We start from the raw sequence: 24,899 nt of genomic DNA, 5'->3' as shown, positions 1-24,899 counted from the left end.
TAGGACACCAATTTACAATGATAAACATAGCTTATGGCCGTTTGCAGCCACTGTAATGGTGGCAAATGCAGAAAGGAGTTGATAATGACTGAAGGTCAGTGGGGAAGGTTTGATAAGGAATAGAATAGTGCTGTAATTTTGGAATATGTCCCTACGAAAATACAAATCAAATACAGTTAGAAAAATGGTGACTTTGGCAGGGAAGACTGTCACACACCAACTTCACCAAGTAATGAGGGTGGTATCAGAACAGTGTATCTCCAGCATCATACTAACAGGAGTGCAACACTGAATCTGTGTAGTTTGGGCACTGATATATGAACCAGGTTGAAAGGCTGTACTCATTCCAACTGTCAAGGGTATAAAAGCCAAAGGAAAGATTGATGGGTCATCCCAGATCCAAGAAGACTGATGAGATATGAAACCTGAATGCAGCACTTGCTCCTTGGTAGGTCCTGGGCATAAATGAGTGAGGGGCATTGTGGGAACATTTGGTGAAAGATGAAGGGAGTCTGTGCAGCAGCCAGTGGCGTTGTACCTGATGGTAGCATTGAATGGGTGCATTGTATAGAACGGGATTACGTACCATATGGTTGTGTTGTACGGAAAGGTGGTGTTGTGTGGGAGCATAGTGTTGTATCAAGATTGATTTCCTGGATGGAAAGGTTTTGTAGTAGTAATGTAAGAGAGAGTTCTTACTTGGTAGAATTAAACCTTAGATATGTGAAACAAAACAAAATGGAAATAACTTGTCGACACTCATCTCACATGAATGCATGAAACACCAGCAGCACACATTTCCTGTGTGTGGACTGGGCTTCTGCTTGCTCAGTTTACATGTTTTGTGTGTGTTCTGTGGGCATGCAAATGTGCTTGTATAATTTGACCATTTTGTCCCAAACTGCTTGTTCTGTTATCCACAAATTCTCTCTGACTTAGGGTTTTCTTCAGATCCTTGATTTATTGTCCTTTTGATTCTTTGGACTTCACATTTTTCCCATCTCTAATTCACATACTTGACTTGAATAGAGACAAACACTGGTCCATTTTTAATTCCAGGCCACAGTTCTGTCCACTTCTATGTCCAGCTTCTGCCATGTACCCAGAACGCTCCTGGCAGGACAGGCAGGGACACAGTAAATATTAGTTTACTGTTCTGCCTTTGGGAGGAATACAATATTTTCTTCATTTTGTAATTTAGGACCTGAGAAGTTAGATAACTTGTTCTGTGTTCATACAACAAGGAGGTGACCTATCATTGTTTATCAGTACCTCACCAAACACCTAACAATGATATTCAAGGCTCCCCCTGACCAGAACCCTGGAATCTTTCAAACCTACCTCCTACCATTCCTTCTTCTGTTTTATACCACAAGAAAACCAATTTGTGATTCACTGGACACATGTTGTTTCTGACATTTGTCAAAACCTATTTCGGACTTCAAAAACTGAAGAAACTGTCCCTATTTTCTTTTTTTAGCACTGGGGATGGAACCCAGGGCCTCAACCTGCTAGGCAAATGCTGAATTACATATCCAGCCCCACTTCCTCTTTCTGGCTTAGCCTTGCACACACACATGTCATGCTACCTTGACGTACACACATCATAGTGCCTGCACACATGTCATAGTACACATAATGCACATAACATAGTACACATAGCACACATAAACACCAGAGACTTGCACACACAAGTCACAGTGCCTTGCATATACACACATCACGGTGCCTTGCACACATCAAGGTATCTTGCACATACACACGTTGTCTCATGTATGCGTGTCATGGTGCCTTCATATGTCATTTAGGAATATTTTTGTTTGTTTGCTGCCATATCAGTCTCTTGTGCTATAGAGAAGCTCAGTGTGTTTCTCGCACTGTCTGTGTGGGGCCTGTTAAAATACCTGTGATCTGGTAGACACATCTGTTTAATTACATCAGCAGGAATGGGGTTCAGTTGGAGGTCTTGAAGTCCAAAGTTCACTCTGATATCTTTATTCTTTGTTATCTTCCAGTAGTGACAGATAAAGCTTCTTGCTGTATTCAGATCTAGTGTTTATGACAAGGATAAATGTGTTACCCTGCTGCAGCCACCCACTGTGTGCCTTATTTCCTCTTTAGCAAACTTAATCGAGTTTGTTTTTCTCAGGCTATTCTATGACCAATTCAAGCAGGAGGGAACTCAGGACATTGTGCTTATAGCCAGTGTGGCTGAAGGATGGAGATTCCTGACTGCTGTCAGTGATGTCCATGTAAGCCCACCTAAGCTTTGCTTTTCATCAGGATGCCTCCTGCTGGGGTGGTGCTTGTGAATGTTAGGGTGGAGTGTTTTCTACTTTGCTATGCATAACAGACTTGGAATTCCTATTGGGAGAATGAAAATCCTTTAGAAACTCAGAGAAAGTACAGGAAATACAATTGCATTGCAGCAGCGCTATTCACAGAAGCCTAGACAGGAGCCAAGTCCTGCTATTGATAGTGGATGGATAAAGAAAAAATCGTGTATATACGATGGGATGCACTCAGGAAAAAATGAAGCAAGCCTTGTCTTTTGCACCAATGTGGATGGAATTGGAGAATGTCATACTAAATGAATAAGCCAGGCACAGGAAGACAAATGCATGTTCTCATTTACACTGAGGAATATGAAACAACTTAGCTCACAGAAACAGAGAGCAGGACGGTGATTACAGAGGTTGGGAAGGTAGGGAGGCTGTTTGATGAGGAGACGACAGTCAGAGTGTTAGCAGACTTGCTCTGTCTGAGCCTGGGGTCTTAGTCTCGCAATTTTGAAAAATGAAAATCACAGACAATGAGAGCAAGTGGGAGAATTTATTAAGACAGAAAAATAACTAAGAGTAGAGCCCCCAGACCTGGGAAAGGTAACAAGAGAAGGTTGTCAGAGAAGTGACACCATCTAGGGTTTTCATCAAATTACCCCAGAGTGTTGCTCAGTCTCTATGCTAATTAGGTGTGCAGAAAGCAGCATTTATATTGGCTTTATCTGCAATCTTCTGATTGATTGTGCCCTAGTCCTAAGAGTGTCCTTATTCTGGTCTTCCCTGTTTTTTCCTTCTTTCTACCCTGTAAGGTCACAGAGAGGTCATAGTGGAGGTTTCCAGGGGCCCTTCTGTCCTAGCTATACTATCTTAATTCCAGCTACTGCCTAGCCTACTTGCTAAAGAGGGTACTGAATTTCACTTAGAACTGAGTTCAAGATCTGTTGTCCATCATCTGAACTATAGTTAGCAACGTTTTGTATACTTGAATGGTGCTGAAAGTGAATTTTAAGTGTCTTCCACACAAATAAAAGATTAGTGTGACAAAATAATGTATATGTCAAATAGTTTGATATAGCCATTCCACAGGGGATAAGAATTTCGAAAACATCATTTTGCATACTATACATACGTTCAATTTTTTGTCAATTAAAAATAAACAAAAAGAGCCATCTTTTTCTGCTAATATAGGCTTCCTATAATTTATATATTCAAATGTAATATATTACATGAAAGCAATATATTGGATTTTAATGTCCTTACTAAATACCATTTAGTTATTTCCCACACAATATTTTCAAAATAGTAATAGTGAGTGATATTTTAAAAATTGGGAACCCTATTCCAGTTTTGATCACTGCAATTTGATTATTAATTTTGATAAGCAAAAAGAAAGTATTTCTGAGGGGATTTCAAAGTAAAGAGAAGCTACTACCATGGGTTTCCTTAGTGAGTCTTATCATGGCGACAAGATCAGCACAACCACCTGGTGGCTCTCAGATGTTTGGAGAAAGTAATGGATGAGAGAGCAGTGAATGCAGTGTGTGGATGCCATGGTCAACATGTGTGACAAGGTCCATGTCAGCTTTCATTGGGATAAGTGTAAAAGAGGAGGCTAAAACCCAACCTGAGAGAAACTCAGAACCAGCAGAAGACATGACCATCATTCAGAGAATGGAGCGGCTCCTGGAGAAGGTGCCAGTTCAGACGCAGCAGGAGGTAGATGGAGTAGGTAGGAGAAGCCATGTATTGGGGGCCCTGATCCCCAGATAGATGATCTTGGCTTTGAAACTGTTGGGTTTAGGATGTTTTAGGATCCTGCCCAAGCAAGTCACAGGCATAAGGAATGGGTTTTATTGCCATTGCTTTTGAATTTTGTTGTTTTTGCGGGTTTGTTTGTGTTAGTAGTTCTGTTGCAGGAATGGTGGATTGGTAAATGTTCAGCCAGTTCTCTAGGGTAAAAGCATTGCAGCATTGCCAGTCCATGATGTAATACTCCCACTGCGGTCCCTTTGAAGCTTGTGGTAACTAGGGACAGTACTGTCAGTGACCACAGAATTGAGAAGAGCTGGTGCCAGGCAGCCTCAGCACGTCTGAAGAGCAAATGCATGGGGACAAATCCTTCAGTCCCCCGGCCTCGCATCCTGCTCTCCACTCCTGTGAATGCCTTTCCTCCAAGGGAGGACTCTGACTTCATAACATACACCAAGTCTCCCAAATAGCACAGGTGAAAACCCAGCAACACACTGGTGTGTGAATAAAATGTTGTGTGTTCCAAATGGAACCATTGCACTGAGCCAAGGAGATTAAAATATTTAAGCAGTCTTTTAGCTTTAAAGTGCTCCACAAATCCAGCCACTAACTTAAAAAAAAATCCTAAAAGTCCAGCACCAACCTCTCCTGCTTTCAATAATTAGGTATCAGCACTTGATAGCTATTTTAATGGTAGAAAAGGTCTCTAACTTCACAAAAACAAACTCATCCTTTTTTTTTTAATGTGTCATTAACTTTGGAATTCCTTTATTTGAATCCTGGAAAGGATTCTAAATAAATGTTAACATTTCTTTCCAGAATTCTTTCCTAATTCAGGCCTTTCTCTGTGTGTATCATGTATATTATTGTTGCTGTATGTGACTATCACAAATGGAAATTTGGTCCAAAGTCAACATATGTTTAAAGACACCGGTAGCAGTTGAAACCAGAGCTTTCTTACTGGACTTCCCACAGTGTGCATCATCTTGTGCTTTGATAGAGAAGGAGAGAAGAGAGGAGAGAGAAGCAAGGGAGAGGATATTTGGAGCCAGACTGCTTGATCCTGCTAGGCAGATACAGCTTAGGGTAGAGCAAAATGCATATTAGAATGGCTTGTTTTGGCCAGTCTGGGATGCTGGTGACCCCTAACAAGTCACCTCTGTTAGAACATGATGCAGGGAGCATTGACTGTGCTCAAGAGATGACTTGGAAGAGTGAGTGAGATGTCAGAACACCTGAGTTGGCTGTCAGGCAGTGCTGGACTGTGCAGTGGACCCATCAATTCATCTGTTCACTTGGTGGTTCCCATAGCTGTGAGATAAGGAAATGGAGTAGACTATTTCTCCCTCTCTTCCAGCTCCAGAATATCAAAGAGTGATGCAGGGAAAGGATGGACCATCTGGCCAACGGAAAGAGATGTCACTGACTTCTAAAATTACTAGAGGCCTATTAAAAACAAAATGTATGAAGAATTGCTACCCATTAATAGAGTTTCTAAATCATGCATAAGTTTTTATGATAGTCCTTGACCAATGAGCATTCTCCAACTGAGCATGTCCCAAAATTCATTCAATGGACACAAGCTCTGTAAAATGTAATAGAGGTTAGATGATTTTTTTTTTTTTTTGGTGAGAATGGGGTTTGAACTCAAGACTTTATGCTCAAAAAGCAAGAATTCTACTGCTTGAGCCACACTTGAAGTCTGTTTTACTCTGGTTATTTTGGAGATGGGGTCTTGAGAACATATTGCTTAGGGTGATCTCAAACTGTAATCCTCCCAATCTCAGCCTCTCAAGTAGCTGGAATTACAGACGTGAGCCACTGGTAACCCTAGATGAAATTTTTAAGAAGTACTTTTATGGTCAAATTAATGTGAGAAACATAGTTTAAATTAATTAAAATTAATTGCTTTACTTCAGAACTTTTCAAGTCTTTTTGGATAATTATATGCATCATGAGTTTCTAACACTTATTTGACCAGACTTGTTTTCTTTTGTCCTGCTTTGTTTTAAAGCATAGAATTTCTGAAGATTAGCCTTCTGATGCATGTACTTGATTCTAAACCATGAAGAAAAAAACTTTATATAGAAGATGGCCTCTGAATGACTATCAAGTAGATAATGGACTATTTATTGTACATACTGTCTAACTTTGTTAATGTAGCAAGCCAAGTGTATAATATAGCACCTGTGTACCTGAATGATTCCGTCCCATACAGTAATCATATCCCAGCCCTGGTTCCAGTAGCAGAACTGTATCACAGCGGGTGGAATGATTGCTTTTGCAAACTACATTCATTTATTTCCTTAATACACGCTAGGAAATGCGTCTTTGGGGACCAAGAAGCAAAAGCTGAGACTGTTGCCTCAGAGCAACTGCAAGTCAGAAGCTTAAAGCAGTCCACAGGTGGGAAAGTTGGCCTGGCTTTTGTCCTCGGTGCTGTGTGTAAGAAGCAGCTGAGGTCACAGCTGGGGCCCTTCCTACCTTCATTTAAGAACTCTTTTCCCCCAACACAGCTTGGTTTGTGCATTTCATAAAGTATCACGGGCCATTTGTTTTCCACGCAAGAGCTGCAATAATGTACTGCCAAAAGTCCACCCGAGCAGCACCTGAGGATATCAGCCACCCAGGCTCAGCTTGAGCCTCTGTTTTGTCTCTTTCCTCCATTACCTTTTTCTTTCCCTTTGTAATGGTATTAGTTCATTTGTTCATTTGGCCATCATATTAGGTACCCTTTAAAGGTCAGCAATGAACCTCTGCCCTTCCCTATTCCTAAAGTCAAGCATCAGATTTCATTGTTAGAAGTTTAGTTTGGATGAAGTCTGTCAATTGAGTTTTCTTGCTCTTGCCCTAAATGAAAGGAGATTGCCTTTTTTTAGAAGCTCTGACACATAGTGTTTGTTTTATTTATGGGGTAAGTTGAGAGCCATTCATACAAATGAAACTTTCACAGGGAGGTGCCTCTTCCACATCATTTTTTTTAAAAAGCAAGTTAGACTGCTCTGAGGATTGATCCTCACAAGATCCTAGATTAGAAGACCCTTTAGTTAGTTAGATATTGACTTTTATATACCATATTATAGTAAAAAAGAAAAGGAAACATTCTACATGATACAGGAGTGGAGTAGTTAAATAGTTACTGGCCATGAGCACAACGATGTATAAAATCACCAATGAACTGCAAAAACGTTAGCAATACATTAAATGAACACATCAGTTTCAAAACGAGGTAAGGGGGCATAGTGGTGTACAACTGTAATCCTGCACCTGAGAGGCTGAGGCAGTCAGATGGTGAGTTGGAGGCCAACCTGGGCTACGTGGTGAGACCCTGTCTCAAAAACAAAATAAGCAAACCAAACAAAGCAGTATTAGATTAGTTTTGTTAGCTATAAGCATGAACAGGGTGTGGTACAAAGAGCAGCAGGGAAGGTTCTGAGGATACACACAGACCAGCACAGTCACGGAGCAGATACACTGGAACAGAAAGGGAGTGAGGAACAGCTCTGTTGTCATCTCTCATGTGACTTTTGGGAAGCTCATTGGCTTTTGAAGCCTTGGTTTTTTCATACACAAACTGGGATAATCACACCTAACTGCAGCTGGTGTTGGTTGGATTAAATAATCAGTGCAAAGGAAGTGCTCAGACAGTGGTAGATATTATTAGTAAGTTATAAATTTACAAATTTACCAAAATGTTAGCAGTGGTTACTTTCAGGTGATGAGGGTCTTGCTAGTTATTATTTTTAAATGTTCTTGTGGTATATAATGGAGCCGATATAAATGAATGCAGTGTGCTTCATGTGAAGTGTCTGTGAGTTTTTATGCAGTCAGCCCTCTGTATCTGAAGGTTCTTCATCTGTAGATTCAACTAACAACAGGCTGAAAATACTCGCATACATATTGAACATGTAGGGACTTTTTTGTGTAGTCAGTGTGTCCAACCCTGTAGTGTAACAACTACTGATGCAGCATTACCTTGTATTAGGTGTTGTAAGTCATCTAGAGGTGATTCAAAGTACATGGGAAGGTGTGTGTAGGTTATATGCAAATCTTGCACCATTTTGCACAAGGGCCTCGGGCATCTCAGGTTTTGGTATCCACATGGTTACTGTAATCACTATTTTGTGGCTACTGAGGGATGACTGTGTATGTATGTATATTATCTTTACAGGATACGTGTCCCTGTCTTGTTTCATGTCCAAGGCCAGGTTTTACCTATGATAAACATTTCCTCAAAGACTTGGTGTCCTTGGAAGTTCCACTCTTAGTGGTTCCACGGAGCCCCTCATGTCTCCAGGAGTTTCAGTGCTGGTGCAGACCCTAGGCTCCTCCGCCTGGCTCCCCCACTCTGAGCTCATTGTGAAAAACTAAGTCTCCATGATGCTGCCTTCATATCCATGCTCTCTTCATCAGCTTTTTCTTGCCAGAGTTTATTCCTTAGTACCCAGGTGAGCAGAGAACATGTCTGGAAGTGCCCTCCATGTGGCTTCTGATGACAGTCTTAAGTGCATGGTCCTAGTGTACAGATAGCAGGGCACTCTGGGCCATCATGCAGCATCACTGGGAGTGACAAGGCTGTGCCACTGTGTGAATGGCTAGTGGCCGTAAAGTTCTGTTGTTTTACACTCACTGCATAGTGAACTTCTAGAACACAATTTCTTTTGAGGCCATGTGTACTGGCCAACCATGCATACTAGATCTACCCTTTTTGAAATAGTATGGAGATAAAATTAATGAAGAACACAAAATAATGGAGAAGCTCCAGACTTGAAGTTGCTTTAATGCTTTCTTTCTTTTACCTGCTAGCTTTGATTTACATTTATGATAAAATATCTTCTAGCTGCTAACATAGGTTTAGTTTTTAATGATTTCAGCTACATTGCAAACAACTGTGTTCCAACTGGAAAGTGTTCTGTGTAGCAACAGTACAGTTAGCATGTTTAAGAAGTGATCATTGACTAAAAGTTCTTTGTATTTTGGAAACTCCTGGAAAATGCTGGCATGTTCCTTAATCTTAGTAAACTTCATAAGACTCTGAGGTCAGCATGAAGCTTTCTGGTACCTTCTAGGCAGAAAAGGAGTGAGTTCTATTTTAAATCATTAAGCATTCTGAAAGGTACTCTAAAGTGGTTAACCATACAAATCTAAGAACACTGACATTTCCTCACCTCTTCCCTCTGTAGTTTGAAGGGAGCTGATGCTGGCAATGGGATCCGAGTGTTTGCACCTGACATCGGGGTGTTCATTTCGAGCCTGACCATCTGGCTCATCTGCAGAAACATTGTTCAGAAACCTGAGACAGAAGAAGCAGCACACTATAACTCGGAGTGTGGAAGTGAAGAATTGGTAAGTCTCCTTCCTTGAATCCTAGGGCCTGGTCCCTAATAGATGGCAGAACTGTGGTCTAAAGGCTAAATGTGCAGAGCACATATGACTGACTGCACTGCACACAGAGGCACTTTGTAGAGTCACCCTTGTGGTCCCTCTGAGCAGACACATTCACCATGGAGAAGCACAGAAGGTATAGGGGACTTGATTCTGTCCATCATGAGGTCCCCACAAGGTAAGGACCAGAACCTGCCCCACTGCACTTCCTCGTCCCAAAGTTCTGCTTTGCACTAGCTCAGGTGGTTGAGGCTATAGTCACCGCAGTATAATGACCACTTGATCTGGGGACCTTAGTTATTGCAAAATATTTAGCAAAGAAGTAACATCTGGTAGTTTTTGTAGAAAAAAATTACTCATTCCCCATGAAGGGAAGTTTTCCAGCCCACGTACCTTACCCCTCTGGGTGTAATTACCTTGGTCAAGTTACTTTAAAGTATGCTGGAGGAAAAATACACATTTAGAAAATGATGAGAATTGAAAAGTTGGTATAAATAATGAGCAAACCATAAGGTTTTAGCTATGGAAAAGTCAGAGGAGCAACTGTTGGATGAGTGTGTTAGGGCTCATGCTGTGTGTGGGAGCAGGTCAGATGCCCGGTCACATCGTCACCTGTCCTGCTCCAGAATCCTGCTGTGTCCTCATGACAATCAGAGCTTTGATTTTTAAAATGGAAAGTTCAAATGGATGAAGAAAAAAAGTTATTCAGAAATACCTTAACGTTTGACCCAGGACACAACCACCAGTAGTTTTCAGTGATAAGTTTTGGTGAGAAATTAAACTTGTAAAACTAAAATGACTTGAAATCATTGACATTAATAATGTTCGCCTAGTCACCAGAGGAAAAAAATTCTGCCATGGCAGATGATTTTTATGTGCTTCATAAATAAGCAGATAGTTGCCTTGTATGCTTACTAAAAAACAAAATAGAAAAATAAGATACAATTCAATAAATGTTTGCAAACAAGAAATGATATTGCCTACAACTTTATGGATTAAAGATATGCAGTCAAGTTGCATACGAGTATTCTGCTGTGTTTAAGGCAAAAAAAAGTTACAAAGTGCAAAACATAATTAATACAAAGAAGCGACTAGCCACATCTTTCATTCAAGTCTGTAAGCTCTAAAAATGGAAAAGTTGTGAAAGTGCCTTTTCTTTTTGTTGACTTTACAATTTTAAGATGGGATTTAAATTTTGAATATATATCTGCTTTTACATTTGAATTTTATTGTGTTTACAGTTTTGAAAATATTTTGCTTAAATAATCATGACTTAAAACTGTCTAAGTTTGATGGAAGTAAACCCATTATCTGAGATCTTGCAAGCTCAGGGGTTTTCATTATCATTATTTACAAAGGCAAGGTGTTTTTCAGTGATCCTCACAGTGATGGGAGGATGGGGCATAATTGTTGACTGACTGTGTGATGTTTGAGACCACTGTTTATTTTTTCTTCTACAAAATGGAATTAATAGGGTTGAGGTGTACCCCAGTGGTAGAGTATGTGCTTAGCATCCATGAGACCCTGGGTTCAATCCTCAATACCAAGCGAAAAAAGGCACAAAACTGTTAAAAACACTAAGTGAAATGTCAAATGAAAAGCATCTAGTACCAGGCTTGCTTACTTCAGCTTCTTAAAAAATTGCTGCTTGCCTTCTTATGTTGTTCTAAGGTTCCAAAGATTGCAGAGCAATTCCAAAGTCAAGTTCCTCCTAGAATTATAGAAACTTCAGTTGACCAGCATGCTTGAGGTTCACCCATTCAGTGAAAGAAGCACTGTAGTGCCACTTAGAGCAGATCAGCATGGGTGAATTACAAAAGCGTCCATCAAACAAGGACAGACTCTGTGTCCCGTAGACTAGGAAACCCTACGGGGATGAAGGGAAAGGCCCAGGTTCAAATTAAAGGTCACACCTCTGGTGGAGAGAACACGGCACAAGTTCATGTATTAATTCTGAAATCACGTTCCCTTCCCGATTGGAACCCTCTTTCATATTTAGACTTATGATACACTTTTCCCATATGAAATTTGTTTAAATATCCAAGAATTGCATATTATTAATCTCATTTGTTTTTTGGCAGCACTGGGGTTTGAACTCAGGGCCTCACACTTGCTAGGCAGGCACTCTACAACTTGAACCACTCCACCAGTTCTAACCCCAGTATTTAAAGATGACAACAAGCTGTTCTAAACAGTTCTTATTCCCAACTTTGAAAACCCTAAATATCATATTAACAATATTTGTATTGGTGTATCGATAATTGTAACAATATAAATATCATATTAACAGGCTGTTTTCCTTCTCAGCTAAATTTGTTTTTGACTGATTTATATGTTATTTTCATTCTCTTAGCCATCCAGCCCACCAAGTAGCTGAGTAGAAACAAGGTTTGGGTGAATCTCCTAGATTAATCTCAAGGAAATACTTTCTACTTGTGAAGATCTGGTCTTGAGGCTGAAAGGAATTGGGATACACAGCCAAAATAAGCAGAGGAACTCATTTTCTTTTTGAAGGGTCCGAATGCTTCCTGCTGCATGTAGACTGTGAGATTTGCAGTCTAGAATGTCTGGGTTTTGTGGATGCTGAAAGAACAGTGCCTACTGGCATCGTTTCTTCTCTCTTATCTCAGCATAGAAATGGCAAGACTGATCCACTGGCCAGGAGAATTCCTTTTTAGATAGCATTCTTTTAAGACCAAGCCTGCTGGGTCTTCAGGTCTTCGTTGATCTGCTGATGAGGCTTGGTTGCTTAAAGGTGCTTGCAAATCCAGGGGTTCCCTGGGAGGTGGAGCGAGCAGTGCTTCCTCAGCAGCCCCTGTCTTGCTCTGGAATTTCAGAGAGCAGACCTGGCAAGAAAACCACACTCCTCCCTTGCCAGAAAGGTTCTCTGGTGGACATGTCTATCATCTTGTTCATTTGTTTATTTTAATTCAGAAACATATCTGCCAATCACAGCTGGGAGACAGATTCTTTTTCTGAAACTGTTAAAACAAAGCTGTACTTGAAAAAGCAATTGTATAGAAAGTGTTATCTTTGCAGTAAGACTGTGTTCGGTTTCACCAAACTGACAGTATCGCTATATTCCTAGTCTTTTAACTCTTTCTAGATATTTCATCAGCTCTCAGGTTTTATTTTTTTTAAGCAAATGATATTTTCATTTACCTTAATCCACATTTCTTACAAATTGAATGTTTTACAAGTAGAAATTGTAGTCATGACTTGCCCTGCATAACCAGGTATCTTTTTAATAGTCTGACTAATCAAATGACTAAAAAATATAAGGGATAAAGTGAATATTCCAGTAAAATCTGCTAAGATCTGAGGGATGTAGCATTTAGTCCTTTACAAATTTGTTCTGATCTTCAGACCTTGCTATCACATCTGAGCCTCGGCAGGTAAAGCCACCAGCTGGGCTGTGCTTCTCCTTTCAGTTTTGCAGTTCAAGTCATGACTTTTGCAGAGCAAGGCACAAAAATGGCAGAAATTGATTTTTTTTATTGGCACCTTCTAGCCAGGCACTCAGCCTTTGCCTAACTCTGAGATATGGTCCACAGTCATTGGCTTTAAATCCCCCAGACCTGCTTTCAAGCAGGAAGACACGAAGGTTTCCAAGGTGGAACCATTCAGAGAAGCAAGAAACTGGGCACCTACCAGCTGTCCTGCAAACCTCGCACACCATGACTTGCACCCAGTGAAAAACCCATCTCTATGACTGTCCCAGAGATGGTATTGCTGTCATCCTTATGATATAGTAAGGTGACTCCCTTTGTGGCTTCTGAAGGTCACTCTCAGAAATTTGGAAAACAGCCTGTCTTACGTGCATCAAAATGCAGCATCCTCGGCTTGTCTTTGGAGAATGAGATGACACAATTTGCCATAGCTTGTGATGCTGGTAGTTTTAGATGGCATTAGTTTAAATAAAAGAGAAAGCTATTAATTGGAGGAAATCAGGGCCACTGTCTTCAGGAAGGCTCTAGTATCTATCATGGAGACAAGTTAGCTTGAGATTCATGACTAGTCCAATGTCCCCAGTGTTCTCCTGGATCACCAGGTGAGAGAGTGGATGCCATTCATCCTGTCCCTGATGATAACACACCTGGGGAGCACACCCATGTGACGTGCTGAATAAATCTTCTTGCATAGAAAGTCAGGGATATCAGGACTGGGCATGTGGCTCTAGTGGTGGAGCACTTGCCTAGCAAGCTAGGGGCTTTGAGTTCAAACTCCAGTATAGCCAAAAAAAAGAGACATATGAACAGTATGTTTGTGGAGTGAACTTTGCCTAGCCAGGCTTGGAAATGCAACTTATAGTAAAAAGAACTGAAAGAATGATAATTAAGGGGCTGAGGGCACAGCTCCATGGTACAGCACTTGCTGAGCATGTGAGACCCTGAGTTCTGTCCCCAGCATCACAAAAAAACAGATAGCAATTAGGAAAGCGGCCAAAACTGCTTTTGTTTTGTTTCACCATTTGTCAACTCATTTAACCATGTTTAGCAGTGTGTTCCTATTCTCTGCCTTTTTCGAGGAATCAAAACTTGAAAGGAGCTTGTCTTAATCTTAAATGGTATTTCTAGGTCATTATTTTACAAATCTTCAGAATATTTTGGTCTATTCCTGAACTATTTCACAGGTAATTTTATGCAAATAGCATAAAAACAACAGAACACTCACATGGAAAGTTGTAAGGGGAAGTTGCAGAGTCCCTTTGGGGATGGGGCAAGCCACTAGAGCTGAGATGAGAGGGACTGGAAGGTGCCCCCCACACCCCAGCCTATGCCTCAGCTGCTCCTCCAGGGGCTGCAGTGACTTCCCTTCTCTGTGCTCTCTTCTTTATGTTGCAATACCCAGAAATAGAATTAAACCAACTTAATGTAAATGCATTTTCCATTTTGCTCTATGATATTGGACTTGAGTTTGGAAGAAAGTGACCACGTTCCCCACCCAGTGAAGGTCATCTAAGCTTTGTTTACCCAGTTGCTTGGGCCACAAATTCAGATATGACCCTGGATTCCTTGAGCCCCTTATTCATTACATCAACAAGTCCTATGGGTTCTACCTCTAAATTCTGTCTGAACTCTGTCCATCTACTGACACAACCTCAGCAAGCAGCCACTGCCTCTAACTAGACCCAGGAAGAACCTCCAAATGAGCCTTGGGCCAGATGTGGCTGCAAAGACTTGTGTCTCTCCAGGGGTTTGGCTGAGTCAGGGCAGACCCACATGTAGGCAGTCCTGTCTTCATTGTCTGCTCCCTCTGGGATGCAGAGGAAGATGCTATTATCCCAAAGGCATGCTCACTTACCCCACACCTCCTTTTTAAGGATCTATGATGTGCCGGGATTATCTATGACTAATATCTAACAAGGATTATTTTATTTATTTTATTTTATTTTTGCTTTGCTTACCAAGAATTTGTTCTCTTAAAATCACATCCACCTTGGGAATAACAAGGAGGTCATTCCAAATCTGATCATTTTCCTCACAATGTCTTTAGGGTCTTATCTTCCAGTTTTATAAAGATATATATCTAGTTTATTTTTCCTGAGTACTGAGTGTCCCATAACAGATTCACTTTTGTATCCTATCCTGGTCTCAGCACTGGGCTTGGAGCAGAACGCAGGTTTGGTAGCAAGGTTCTACATTGAAGGAGCAATGGATGGATGGATGAATGGACTGGTGGATGGGTGGACTGATGGTTAGATTGATGGTTGAGTGGGTGGATAGTTGGGTGGATGAGTAAATGGATGGGTGGATGGATGGATAGGTAGGTGGGTGGGTAGATGCGGAAAGAGGGAGACTGTTGATTCCAAAGCAGCTCCAGCCCTGCTCCTCTTTTTCATATCTTTATAATGACAATTTTATTGGCATCTTACTCCATCACAAACACTATAAGAGTTCTGAGTCTTTCAGGAAACTCTTCAGAAACAGAATGGACTTGTGTGCCCTCCAAGGGCTGATTTTTATCACTCCTGAATTCTCTATTTGTAGAGAAGCACCAGGTTACATCATGTAGAAGAATTGAACCTAGCTTGTTCCTATGAGAGAAAATGGATGGCAAAGAAACAGTAATAATCTCTAAAACCAAAGACAAGCTGAGTAGATAAGTTGTGTGTGTGTGAGTGTGTGAGAGAGTATGTGTGTGTGTGTGTGTGTGTGTGAGTGTGTGTATGTGTGTGTGTAAATGCTTGTTTGGTTTCATGGGGTTCCATTAAGTGATTTTTTTTTAATCTTAAAAAACAAAAACTCTTTAAAATAAATGGCTAGTCCCATTTGGATGGTCTCCATTGTTGCTCATTTCCCTTTCAAATGATGTTCAACTGTTCTTAAAGACTGTTGCCACCTGTAGCTCATTTAATTTGGGAAGTTGTCCCTTTAAGGCCAGAGCTATGAACTCTTAGGGTAGCAGATGGATGCCCTGGGTATAGGACTATTTGTTTTTAGAAATCCACAAATCCTCCAGCTGCTGACCTAAACAGTCTCTGTCCTGTAACTCACTTTGTCTCTCCCTGCCCTTTATTAGACTGTCATTGCAACAGAGATACACTCAGGTGAAACAGTTCTCTATTTCACCTGCTCCTATAAGTTTTTAAAGACATCTTCCCAAAGCAAGTCTAGCCACAGAATAAAATATTTGTTTGCCTGTGAAATGCTGTCACATTAGGCTTATGTAACATATGTGACTGCACACAAGTAACTCGGCCTTCCTCTCACTTACTCCGGGGCTTCCTGGGAAGCACTGGGGAGACCATTTGTCTTCTGCTGTGAGTCACGACACCTCTCCCTCCCTTCCTAGGGCTCTGTTGAGATGAGCCCATTCTGTTAACTTTTAATAATAAATTGTTAACTTTTAATAATGAATAGTGCATAAACAATGGGTGACAATTTTAAAAAATGCTCCCTTTGCCTCCCAGACCTTTTGACTCCCTGTATGTGACTTTGAAGCATTCCATAAAAATGTTTTGAAAGCTGATTTTAACCACAAAGAAGAAGAAAATGGCTTCAGTTACACAGAAACCTCTGGTTTGGGGTCTGAAGTATTACCAAAGCCTAAAGGAGGTTCTAGAGCTATATTTCCTTGATGTGTTTTCCCATGAAGGGACTCTACTGAGCTGTGATTCAAACAGCATGTCTGCGTACTGTGGCTGCCAGCCCCACTCCTGTGTAGGATTTGCTCCCCCATGCTGGTCAGCACCAGCCAGTGTGGGGTCTAGGGCAGCTGGCTTAGAATCACCAAGGGGCTTTTTAGTCATAGGCTCCTAGAACTCACTCCCAGAATTTTTGCTTTAGTAAATCTGACGTCGGCCCTGGTGACCTGTCCTCTTAATGCTCCCTAGGTGGTCCCTACGGTTTATTTCTCCCCAGATGGACTCGTATGGTGTTTGGGATAAGGGAACACAATGCTTGGGCCCTACCAAAAGTAATTTTATGTCTTCTCTGTGTAAAACTGATTAGAAAAGACAGCTCATGGGACTTGGGCTGCTGCATGGTAGGAGGTGGGTTATGGGGTGAGCTTCAGAGGTTGAGTAAGGATTAGGCTCTTATCTGGGTGCAGAGGCCACCCAGCGGATTCCACAGCACTTGGAGCTCCTCATGTGAAACAGAGAGCTACCCTAAAGCATCCATCAAAGCTTGAAATCAGGGATACTTTTATTTATTCAGGTTTTTTTTTATTTGTAATTGACAAGAGTGTTTGTATGTATTTATAATATATATCATGATATAATGTGAAATAATCAGATCCTCCTAACTTACACATCTATTACTTCCAATACTTCTTACTTTCTTCTGTTGACAATATTTAAAATCCTCTCTTTTGGCTATTTTGAAACACGATATTACTATAGTTTATACTGCAGTCTCTGTGCTGTGTGGCAGATGAGAACTTACTCCTCCTTTCTAAATGAAATTTTGCTTCTTTTAGCCAGGGTCTCTCCTTTCTCCAGCCACCTACCTCCTGCTGCTGGCAGCCATCATTCTACCCTCTACTTAGGAGTTTGACTTTTTAGATTCCAGATGTGAGATCGTATAGTGTTTGTCTTTCTGGGCCTGGTTTATTTCACTTAGCATAAGATCCTCTGTGTTCATCTTATGTTGTCACAAATGCCAGGATTTCCTAATGAAATCAGCAATTTTTAAAGGTGTGAGGTAAAGGACTTAAGAGTCTTTAAATGAATTTTAGATTTGGACAAGGACAATAATTCTAGAAGCTGTTTTATTTGACTTTTTAAATTCTAAGATAGCTTAGGAACTGGGGGAGTTAAATCTTTATTTACAGCTACTTCTTGCTAGCCCCAAGGCCAAGGCCAAGTTGAATTCCAAGCAGGGACATAGCAAACAGGACTGCTTAGTAGTAAATAAGTTAGGGTGGGTCTGCTCTTTCGGGGCCCCGTGTTTACACTTCAGCAGATGAATCATTTAGGGAAAAGGCCTACCCATTAATAAGCTAGGCTAATGTGACTAATGTTGAATGGTGGGTTACTGATGGAAATTCTGTCCCTAACAGACCTGGACAGTAGGGGCTCAGAGAATGGCCCACCTCATGGTTGACTCTGATTAGCAGATTTAAAAAGCATTTCCAACAGAAAGCCCCAGGGATTCTGGTATAAAAATACTGAAAGGCCTCAGTACAGTGGTGAGTTGATAGAAATCACAAGGGCCCCAGTCCTGCCTAGGAAGTCATGTGTTTGTGTGACCTCACCAAGGCTTCTTAACCAGAAACTTCTGTTTGATTTAATCTACATCCGTAGCCATTCTGTAATTGAATAATAAGTCATTTATTAGGAAAGTTACCAGTGTGTTAACTGTGACCCAGGCGGCCCTTGCTGCACTCCCTTCTTTTTCCTCCTCTTCAAGTGGAATGAGTAAAGGGTCATCCAGACTTCCTTCTAGGGGGGAGACTTTTCATGCATCATTCACCTGGGACCAGCTTATTTGTGTGTGGATGGTGGTGTGGCATCTTTGAGGTAATTGCTCAGGATGGATTCCAACAGTGATTCTGGCCATGGGGAGATGGAATAGGATGCAGGAGAGAGAGTCCTCTTAACCTTAAGCATTAGGGGTTCCTCAGGATGGGGAAAGCATGTTCCAAGATGCAGAGGCAAAGAGAGCCTGTGGATTCTGGTGTCCCAAACCCTTCCCTGCATGCAGTGCTCCTAGGCAAATGAACACACGTGGAATGTGCGGTGGTCCCAGGTGGGCAGCACCTATGAGGTGAGCCACCTCTGAATTCTCTCCCAAGGAATCCACCAGAGCCCTGATGTAAAACCACCTGAGACTGACCTCCAGTTCCTGCCTTCTCTCCTGCCTGATGGGCTCACTATCTGCTTGGCACATCCGAACTGAACTTCCAAAACAGGGATGGTGACCTGAGCCCCCAACCTGCTTCCCTCCTAGCCACTCCTAGCCACAAGGCACAGGAACTGTCTTGACTATCCTCTGCCCCACCCCTCCTACCTCAGGGTTGCCAGCTGGATCTCCAACACAAACACCAAAGACACCAAGTTCACTTCAACTCCACTCCCCCTACCAGAGGCCTTCCCCTGCTCCCTCTGGGCAGCCAATGGAATTACCCTGTACAATGAATCATGCCACACCGCTCATTAGAGGGAATGATCAGAGATCAAAGTCCTATTAGAGCAGGTTCAAGAGGAATTGGGGAGATGAGTAGAGTCTGGCCAAATCTTGGAGCATTTCACTTTGGGGACAAGTGCAGTTTGGAAGGGTGAATTTTTCTAAGATTGGATAGTAAGGCACATTTGTTTGTTTGTTTGTTTGTTTGTTGATGGGTTGATCTGAGAGAAATGGAGCACGTGGTGCTGCAGGACAGAAGGGAAATGGCTGGGCTGGGCCTCCACCTGGTGTTCTGATTAGATAGGATCTGATCACTGTGGCTGGAGCTCATGGAGTTTGTCTAGCTACAAGAAGAGAGCAGAGTGTGTGCATCCATACCAGACTATAAGGAGGTTGTCTGGTAGACTGTGTGCACTGTTCTACTCTTCCCTCTATAAAATAGAAAGCAAGGTCTTTCTATTTTGGAAATAATAATTTTGGAAAGGTGGGTCTTGTCCTATAAGGGAGTAGAAGAGGTCATGAGCTGGGACACTTGCTTTCCCTCTGATACACCATGGAGCCTTTGACCAGCTCGTCCCTCTGCCTGGCATGCTCTCTCCTGGGACTTTCACATGGCTGGTGACTTTGTGACATTCAGATCTTAGCTCAAATGTCAGAGAGGCTCTCCGTTACTCAGGTCACAATTGTATCACAGTAGCTGATTTCCCTGAACAGCATTTATTACAGAGATGCTTAGTACGTTGATTTTTTCACTTGCTCACATGTTTATTGCTGTATCTCTTGCTAGAGATACTAGGAAACACTGGCCTATTTGGCTAAAAACATTTCAGTGGATAGCATGAGATGTTCTTTATGTTTCAGGAAAAAATACAGATACAGTGTCTCTTGGTTTCCACAGGGGACTGGTTTCAGGAACCTCTGTGGATACCAAAATCCATGGATGCTCAAATCCGTATGTGAAGTGGTGTAGATTTGCATGTAACCTACACAATCCTCCATAAACCTTAGATTACCTCTTGATGGCTTAGAATTCTTAATTCAATGTAAATGCTGTGTAAATAGCTACAATGCTACATTGCATAGGGAATAATGATAAGGAAAATGCCTGTGCATGTTCAGTACAGTTTTCTCTAATATTTCTGACCTGTGGTTGGTTGAATCCATGGATGTGGAACCTACGAGTGCAGATGGCTGACTATGTCACAGTGAAATTCAGTAGAACCCAGCTATCCTGCATGACCTGGAACCAATCGCAGGATGAAGTCGTGTTGGGGGTGTGTGCATGTGTATGTGTGTGTACATGTGTGTAAGGGGGTGTATTTGTGGGCAGATGTCCTTGCATATGTGGGAGTATGTGTTTATGTGTGTGCATGTGTGTGTCTATGTGTGTATAGGTGTGTGTGTGTGTGCATGTGGAATTAGGTGAGGACAGGTGGGGGTCCATCCTGCAGCCTAGATTCATCAATAGCCAACTTAAGTCCCCTGTAGCCTGTACCCTCCTTGACAAGCAGAAGGTCTCTGGGTTCTCAAAGTCATCCAGGATGTCCTTGAACTTGGAGGAGCCCTCCTGGGCCTGCCTCCCCCTTGCGCTCAGCATGCTGCATTCAGCGTGCTAAGAGCCAGACACCATCAGTGAGTACTGTGCGAATGGCTGAGCCTAGTCTCTCCAGAAACAGCCTGTAAAGTAGAGGCCAAAGGGCCGGGCCTAATGCCCTGGGACTCCACAGCCAGCTGCTCTGTGCAGCCTCAAGGTAGGAGGCTATCAGCCTAGGGACAAATTTAAGCAGCTTCACTGTTTCCTGTCTTAGATGTAGGATTCCTTAAAAAATCCTAACCCTTCTAGGAAAAGATTTTAATAACCAAAAACAGTCCCTAGTTTTTAAAATCAAATAAACCAGTAAAAAAAAAAAAATCAAAAAAAAAAAAAAAAAGCCAACATCACATACGCAGTGAAAAACAATGCATGGGGACGCCTGGATTTCTGGACCTGAGCACCCCCACCCTGCTGATGACAGTCCTAGGAGCCAAATTACCAGGATCCAGCAGGTGTGAGACAGGAAGCAGTGGCCTATTTAACCAAGCAGCCCAAGACCACCCATCCTCTCCAAGTCAGGAGACCTGCAGTGGCGAACTAAGGTGAAGTACAGAGAGAGGAGTATCCTGAACTCTCCTTGGGCCACCCCTGCAGTTAAAACTGCAGATGGTTTTGTCAAAATGTCCCAAACCTCCAAGGCAAACTAAATTTGAAGAACCAAACCCAAGCTGACCAAAGCTGAGATTGCTAATAGAGGTTCTGATAGTTTCTTCTGTCTGTAAAAAATGAGCATATGTAGGTCACAGGACATGCCACCAGGAACTCTATGATTTAGTGATATTTCCTGAATACTTCTTCAGGAAAAGCTAAAGTGAGCTGAGATCATTGCAGGGATTATCAGACACATGAGGGACTGAACTGGTGATCTGCATTTTTTTTCCTGATTTGTGCAATTGATTTCATTGACTGACCCATAAATTAGGAACTCTATAATCTGCCCTAGGGACCAGCAGAGGTCTGGACTGCAGTATATATATTTTTTTCATTTATTTAGGCTGGAGGAGAAAAAATGGACTCAGAAGAGGCACTGATCTATGGAGAGGATTTATATGAAGGAGAAGGTGATGAAGGCGAGTTGGAAGAAAGTGCAAAACTAAAAATGTTCCGCAGGCTTGCCTCTGTTGCCTCCAAGCTTAAGGAGTTTATCGGCAACATGATAACCACGGCTGGCAAAGTTGTGGTGACCATCTTGCTGGGCTCCTCAGGTGAGTGTGTCCCATACTGGCAGTGCACAGCCAAAAGGCCCAGCCCGTGAATAATGAACGACATGGTTGAAGAGAAAGCAAAGAAGTGAACAATCTGTATCATGACACCAGAGTAACGCTGCAGGTCCTGTAAAGCCAACCACACATACAAACCACACCAACAAAAATCATTTTTCCTGTTCACTTCTAGGCTTGATGTTTGAGGATGGCTTCTCTATCTTGTCAAATAATCTTTTTTCCAAATTTCAGTGACCTCATGTCCTGTGTTTAGGTTAAAATAACAATTCTTCCTCTTCCTCAGAGCCTTTGAATGGTGACTGTATTTAGCAATTTGAGTGTAGCCTGGCCAGTGCATTCAGAGGGGATGTCTGTTTACATGGAGTCATTTGAAATCTTAATTTAACTCGCCAGGATATACTGGTTTATCTCTTCCCAAGTTAGATTGCAGTCTTCCACCACAGACATTCACTTCCTTTCAATTTTGGCCACAGACTGCTCACTCCATGATAATGTCACTTCCTTCTTTCTTTCTCCTTCTTCTATCCTGCTACCACCAGTGCTGAAGCCAGTGAGAGTACACCCACTCCCACTGTTTCAGTTACAAAAATGAAATAGCTCAACTGCTTTTTAATGCAGCAAAAAGAGAAAAAGAAAATAGAATTTATCAAGAAATAAAACCCAGTATTTTAGTGAGGAGTCCTCTCAAAATGCCCAATAAAATTATTTTAAGACACATATAGAAAAGGGGATGCTTCATCTTATACCCCTCCGCCTTTGGTGGTATCATATCAGTTAGAAACAAAGTTTTCATGAGAAGTTAACTGCCACCAGATGTAATATTATTATGAATCTTAGTTAAATAAAAAAATTGTTATAAAGAAAACTGGAATGAATTTCCATATGTTCTAGAAATGTCAAGAAGTATCTTTTACACTCAAGTGTATATGTAAATTCTATCAGTATGAAAAGTGGGTGTTTACTTAACTCAAATGCAGTAGATAGAATTTCTTCATTCATCAACATAAAATTCCCACTTCACATGACTCATTCACAATAAATACAGCATTAATTCTGATTATGTTAATAAATTTTAATTAATATCCTAAAAACCTCATTGATAGATGAAGGAAATTTGCATCATTTCCCATGATCCCACTTGCTAAGTGGGAAGTGAGTCCCAGTGCTCCCCTCTTCCATGACTGCATTTCCTCTCCCTTAGGTGTGATGCTGCCATCTTTGACCTCGGCTGTGTACTTCTTTGTATTTCTGGCTCTGTGTACCTGGTGGTCCTGGTGCCGGACATTTGACCCATTGCTGTTCAGCTGTCTCTGTGTTCTGCTTGCGATTTTCACTGCTGGACACCTGATTGGACTTTATTTATACCAGTTCCAATTCTTTCAAGAGGCAGTCCCCCCCAATGACTACTATGCAAGGTAAGAGAAAGAGCTGAGCCATGCTCATTGTGGGCTGGGGGGGCGGGGCGGGGGGAACACACACCCAGCCTGCTGTGCTCTGGCAATTGCCCGGGTTCTTCTGGGTGCCAAATGGTGAGCTAAGCAAAGGTTTGGCAGATGGAGAAGCAATGCAACACTTTAACATTTTTGGTCTCAGACGAAACAGTGTAGAAAAAAAAAAATAAAAGAGTGTCTTCAGGTCAGGTGTACTGCTAGGGTGTGGGTTGGGGGAAGTTCCTGAGTGTGGCAGGAAGGACAAACTCAGGGTCTTACCTGAGTAAAGGGATCCCAGAACAGCATTTTCCACCAAAGAATAAGGATGTATCTCAAGTATCCAGCTAGAAAGAGCCCTCACAGGCCCAATACACAATGACAAATTGAGCATCAAAGATAATAATGAATGGACTGTTAAAATTCAAAAAGAAAAATGCCAGAATTCAAGCAGAGGCCCTGACTTCAAGCCTCTTACTGAAAACAAAGGAAAACAAACACAAACCAAAGAGATTCCATGGAGAGAGATCTAATAATGTGCCTAGCACTTTGACTTTCAGAGGGGATTCTAGGCCTTTCTCAGTCAGAAAGGAAAGGCCTTCCATCCTCCTTATAGGATAATGCCAGCTAATGAAAAGGAAAGAAACAATAAGGACAGAAAAACCATTATTTATTCATCCTTAATGAAATGTTTGATTCTGGCCGTAGCTTGAAATCATTACTTGAAGTGGTTGTTGGGTGAAGAAATATGGCAGTGTCAGTGTTACCTCTCTGATTGCTAATTGCAAAGAAAAGTCATAATTTACAAAGGTGGTCAACACTTTGATCTATTGACCAAAATTAACACTACCCAAAATGGGATAGCTTGACATTTCCCACCTGGAACCATGCAGCACCCAAGGCATCATAGGGCCAAGCTTTAGACCTGACCTCCACTGGACAGGATGTACACAGGGGAGAAATAATTTAAATGGATCCACAAGAAGAATCCAGAATGTGAATTCCACAAGGCAACTGAACTAAGCTTTTCAAAATCAGCATAAAGAAAAAGATGTGCGTAGAAAGAAAGCAGCAAGAACTTCACTAGGTTAAAGGAGAAACCAACACTCAGTGAGTGCACGTGCAGTGTGTGTCGCTAAGTTAATCAACAGAAAGTCTCTAAAAGGTAATTGGGGGCTCACTGGGGAGCATGTCAATATTCATTGGGTATTAGATGGTAACATGGGGACACTGCTAGCTTCTCAGGTGCATGATGGGTTCTGTGTAGAAGGTAGCATGTATGAGCTACCTAGGAACCAACCTAAGGGTGCAGCAATGTGGTGTTTGCAACCTTCTAATGGTTTAGCTACCACTATGACAGATTCTGAGAGAAAGATGGAGAGAGAAGATGGGAGATCAGTACAAAGTTACCTATTGTTCTAGATGAGCGTTTCTTTGTCTATGCAGAAGTCCATAGTTACAAAAAAGAAAAAGAACTGAAATGGCAGGAGAGACTATGAGTGTGAAGATGGTTCCAGAATTCTGGTATCTGCTGCATTCTTGAAAAGTGGTTTGGTATCTTTTGCCTTCTTATTGAGAAATGAAGAAGCTATATTTGAAAAGACCACAAGTAATATTATTATACCAACAGTATAGGTTTGTAACATTCTTTCAGGAGGTCCCAGTGT

At 41.7% G+C, this 24,899-nt stretch overlaps 1 protein-coding gene across 5 annotated transcripts in view; it reads left to right on the top strand.

Annotated features, from left to right (window-relative positions):
* LOC109702382 (piezo-type mechanosensitive ion channel component 2) overlaps positions 1 to 24,899 on the top strand; it is a 385,390-nt gene that overhangs the window by 212,231 nt on the left and 148,260 nt on the right. For all 5 annotated transcript variants that reach the window (XM_074070349.1, XM_074070347.1, XM_074070346.1 and 2 more), the window contains exons 5-7: positions 9,215 to 9,377; positions 21,577 to 21,787; positions 23,007 to 23,220. In XM_074070349.1, coding sequence (XP_073926450.1) covers positions 9,215 to 9,377; positions 21,577 to 21,787; positions 23,007 to 23,220 — 588 coding nt within the window. The remainder of the gene's footprint in view (positions 1 to 9,214; positions 9,378 to 21,576; positions 21,788 to 23,006; positions 23,221 to 24,899) is intronic.

Source organism: Castor canadensis, chromosome 4, assembly GCF_047511655.1.
Source record: "Castor canadensis chromosome 4, mCasCan1.hap1v2, whole genome shotgun sequence".
Classification (NCBI taxonomy): Eukaryota; Metazoa; Chordata; class Mammalia; order Rodentia; family Castoridae; genus Castor; species Castor canadensis.
This window is presented reverse-complemented; position numbering and strand designations above follow the sequence as displayed.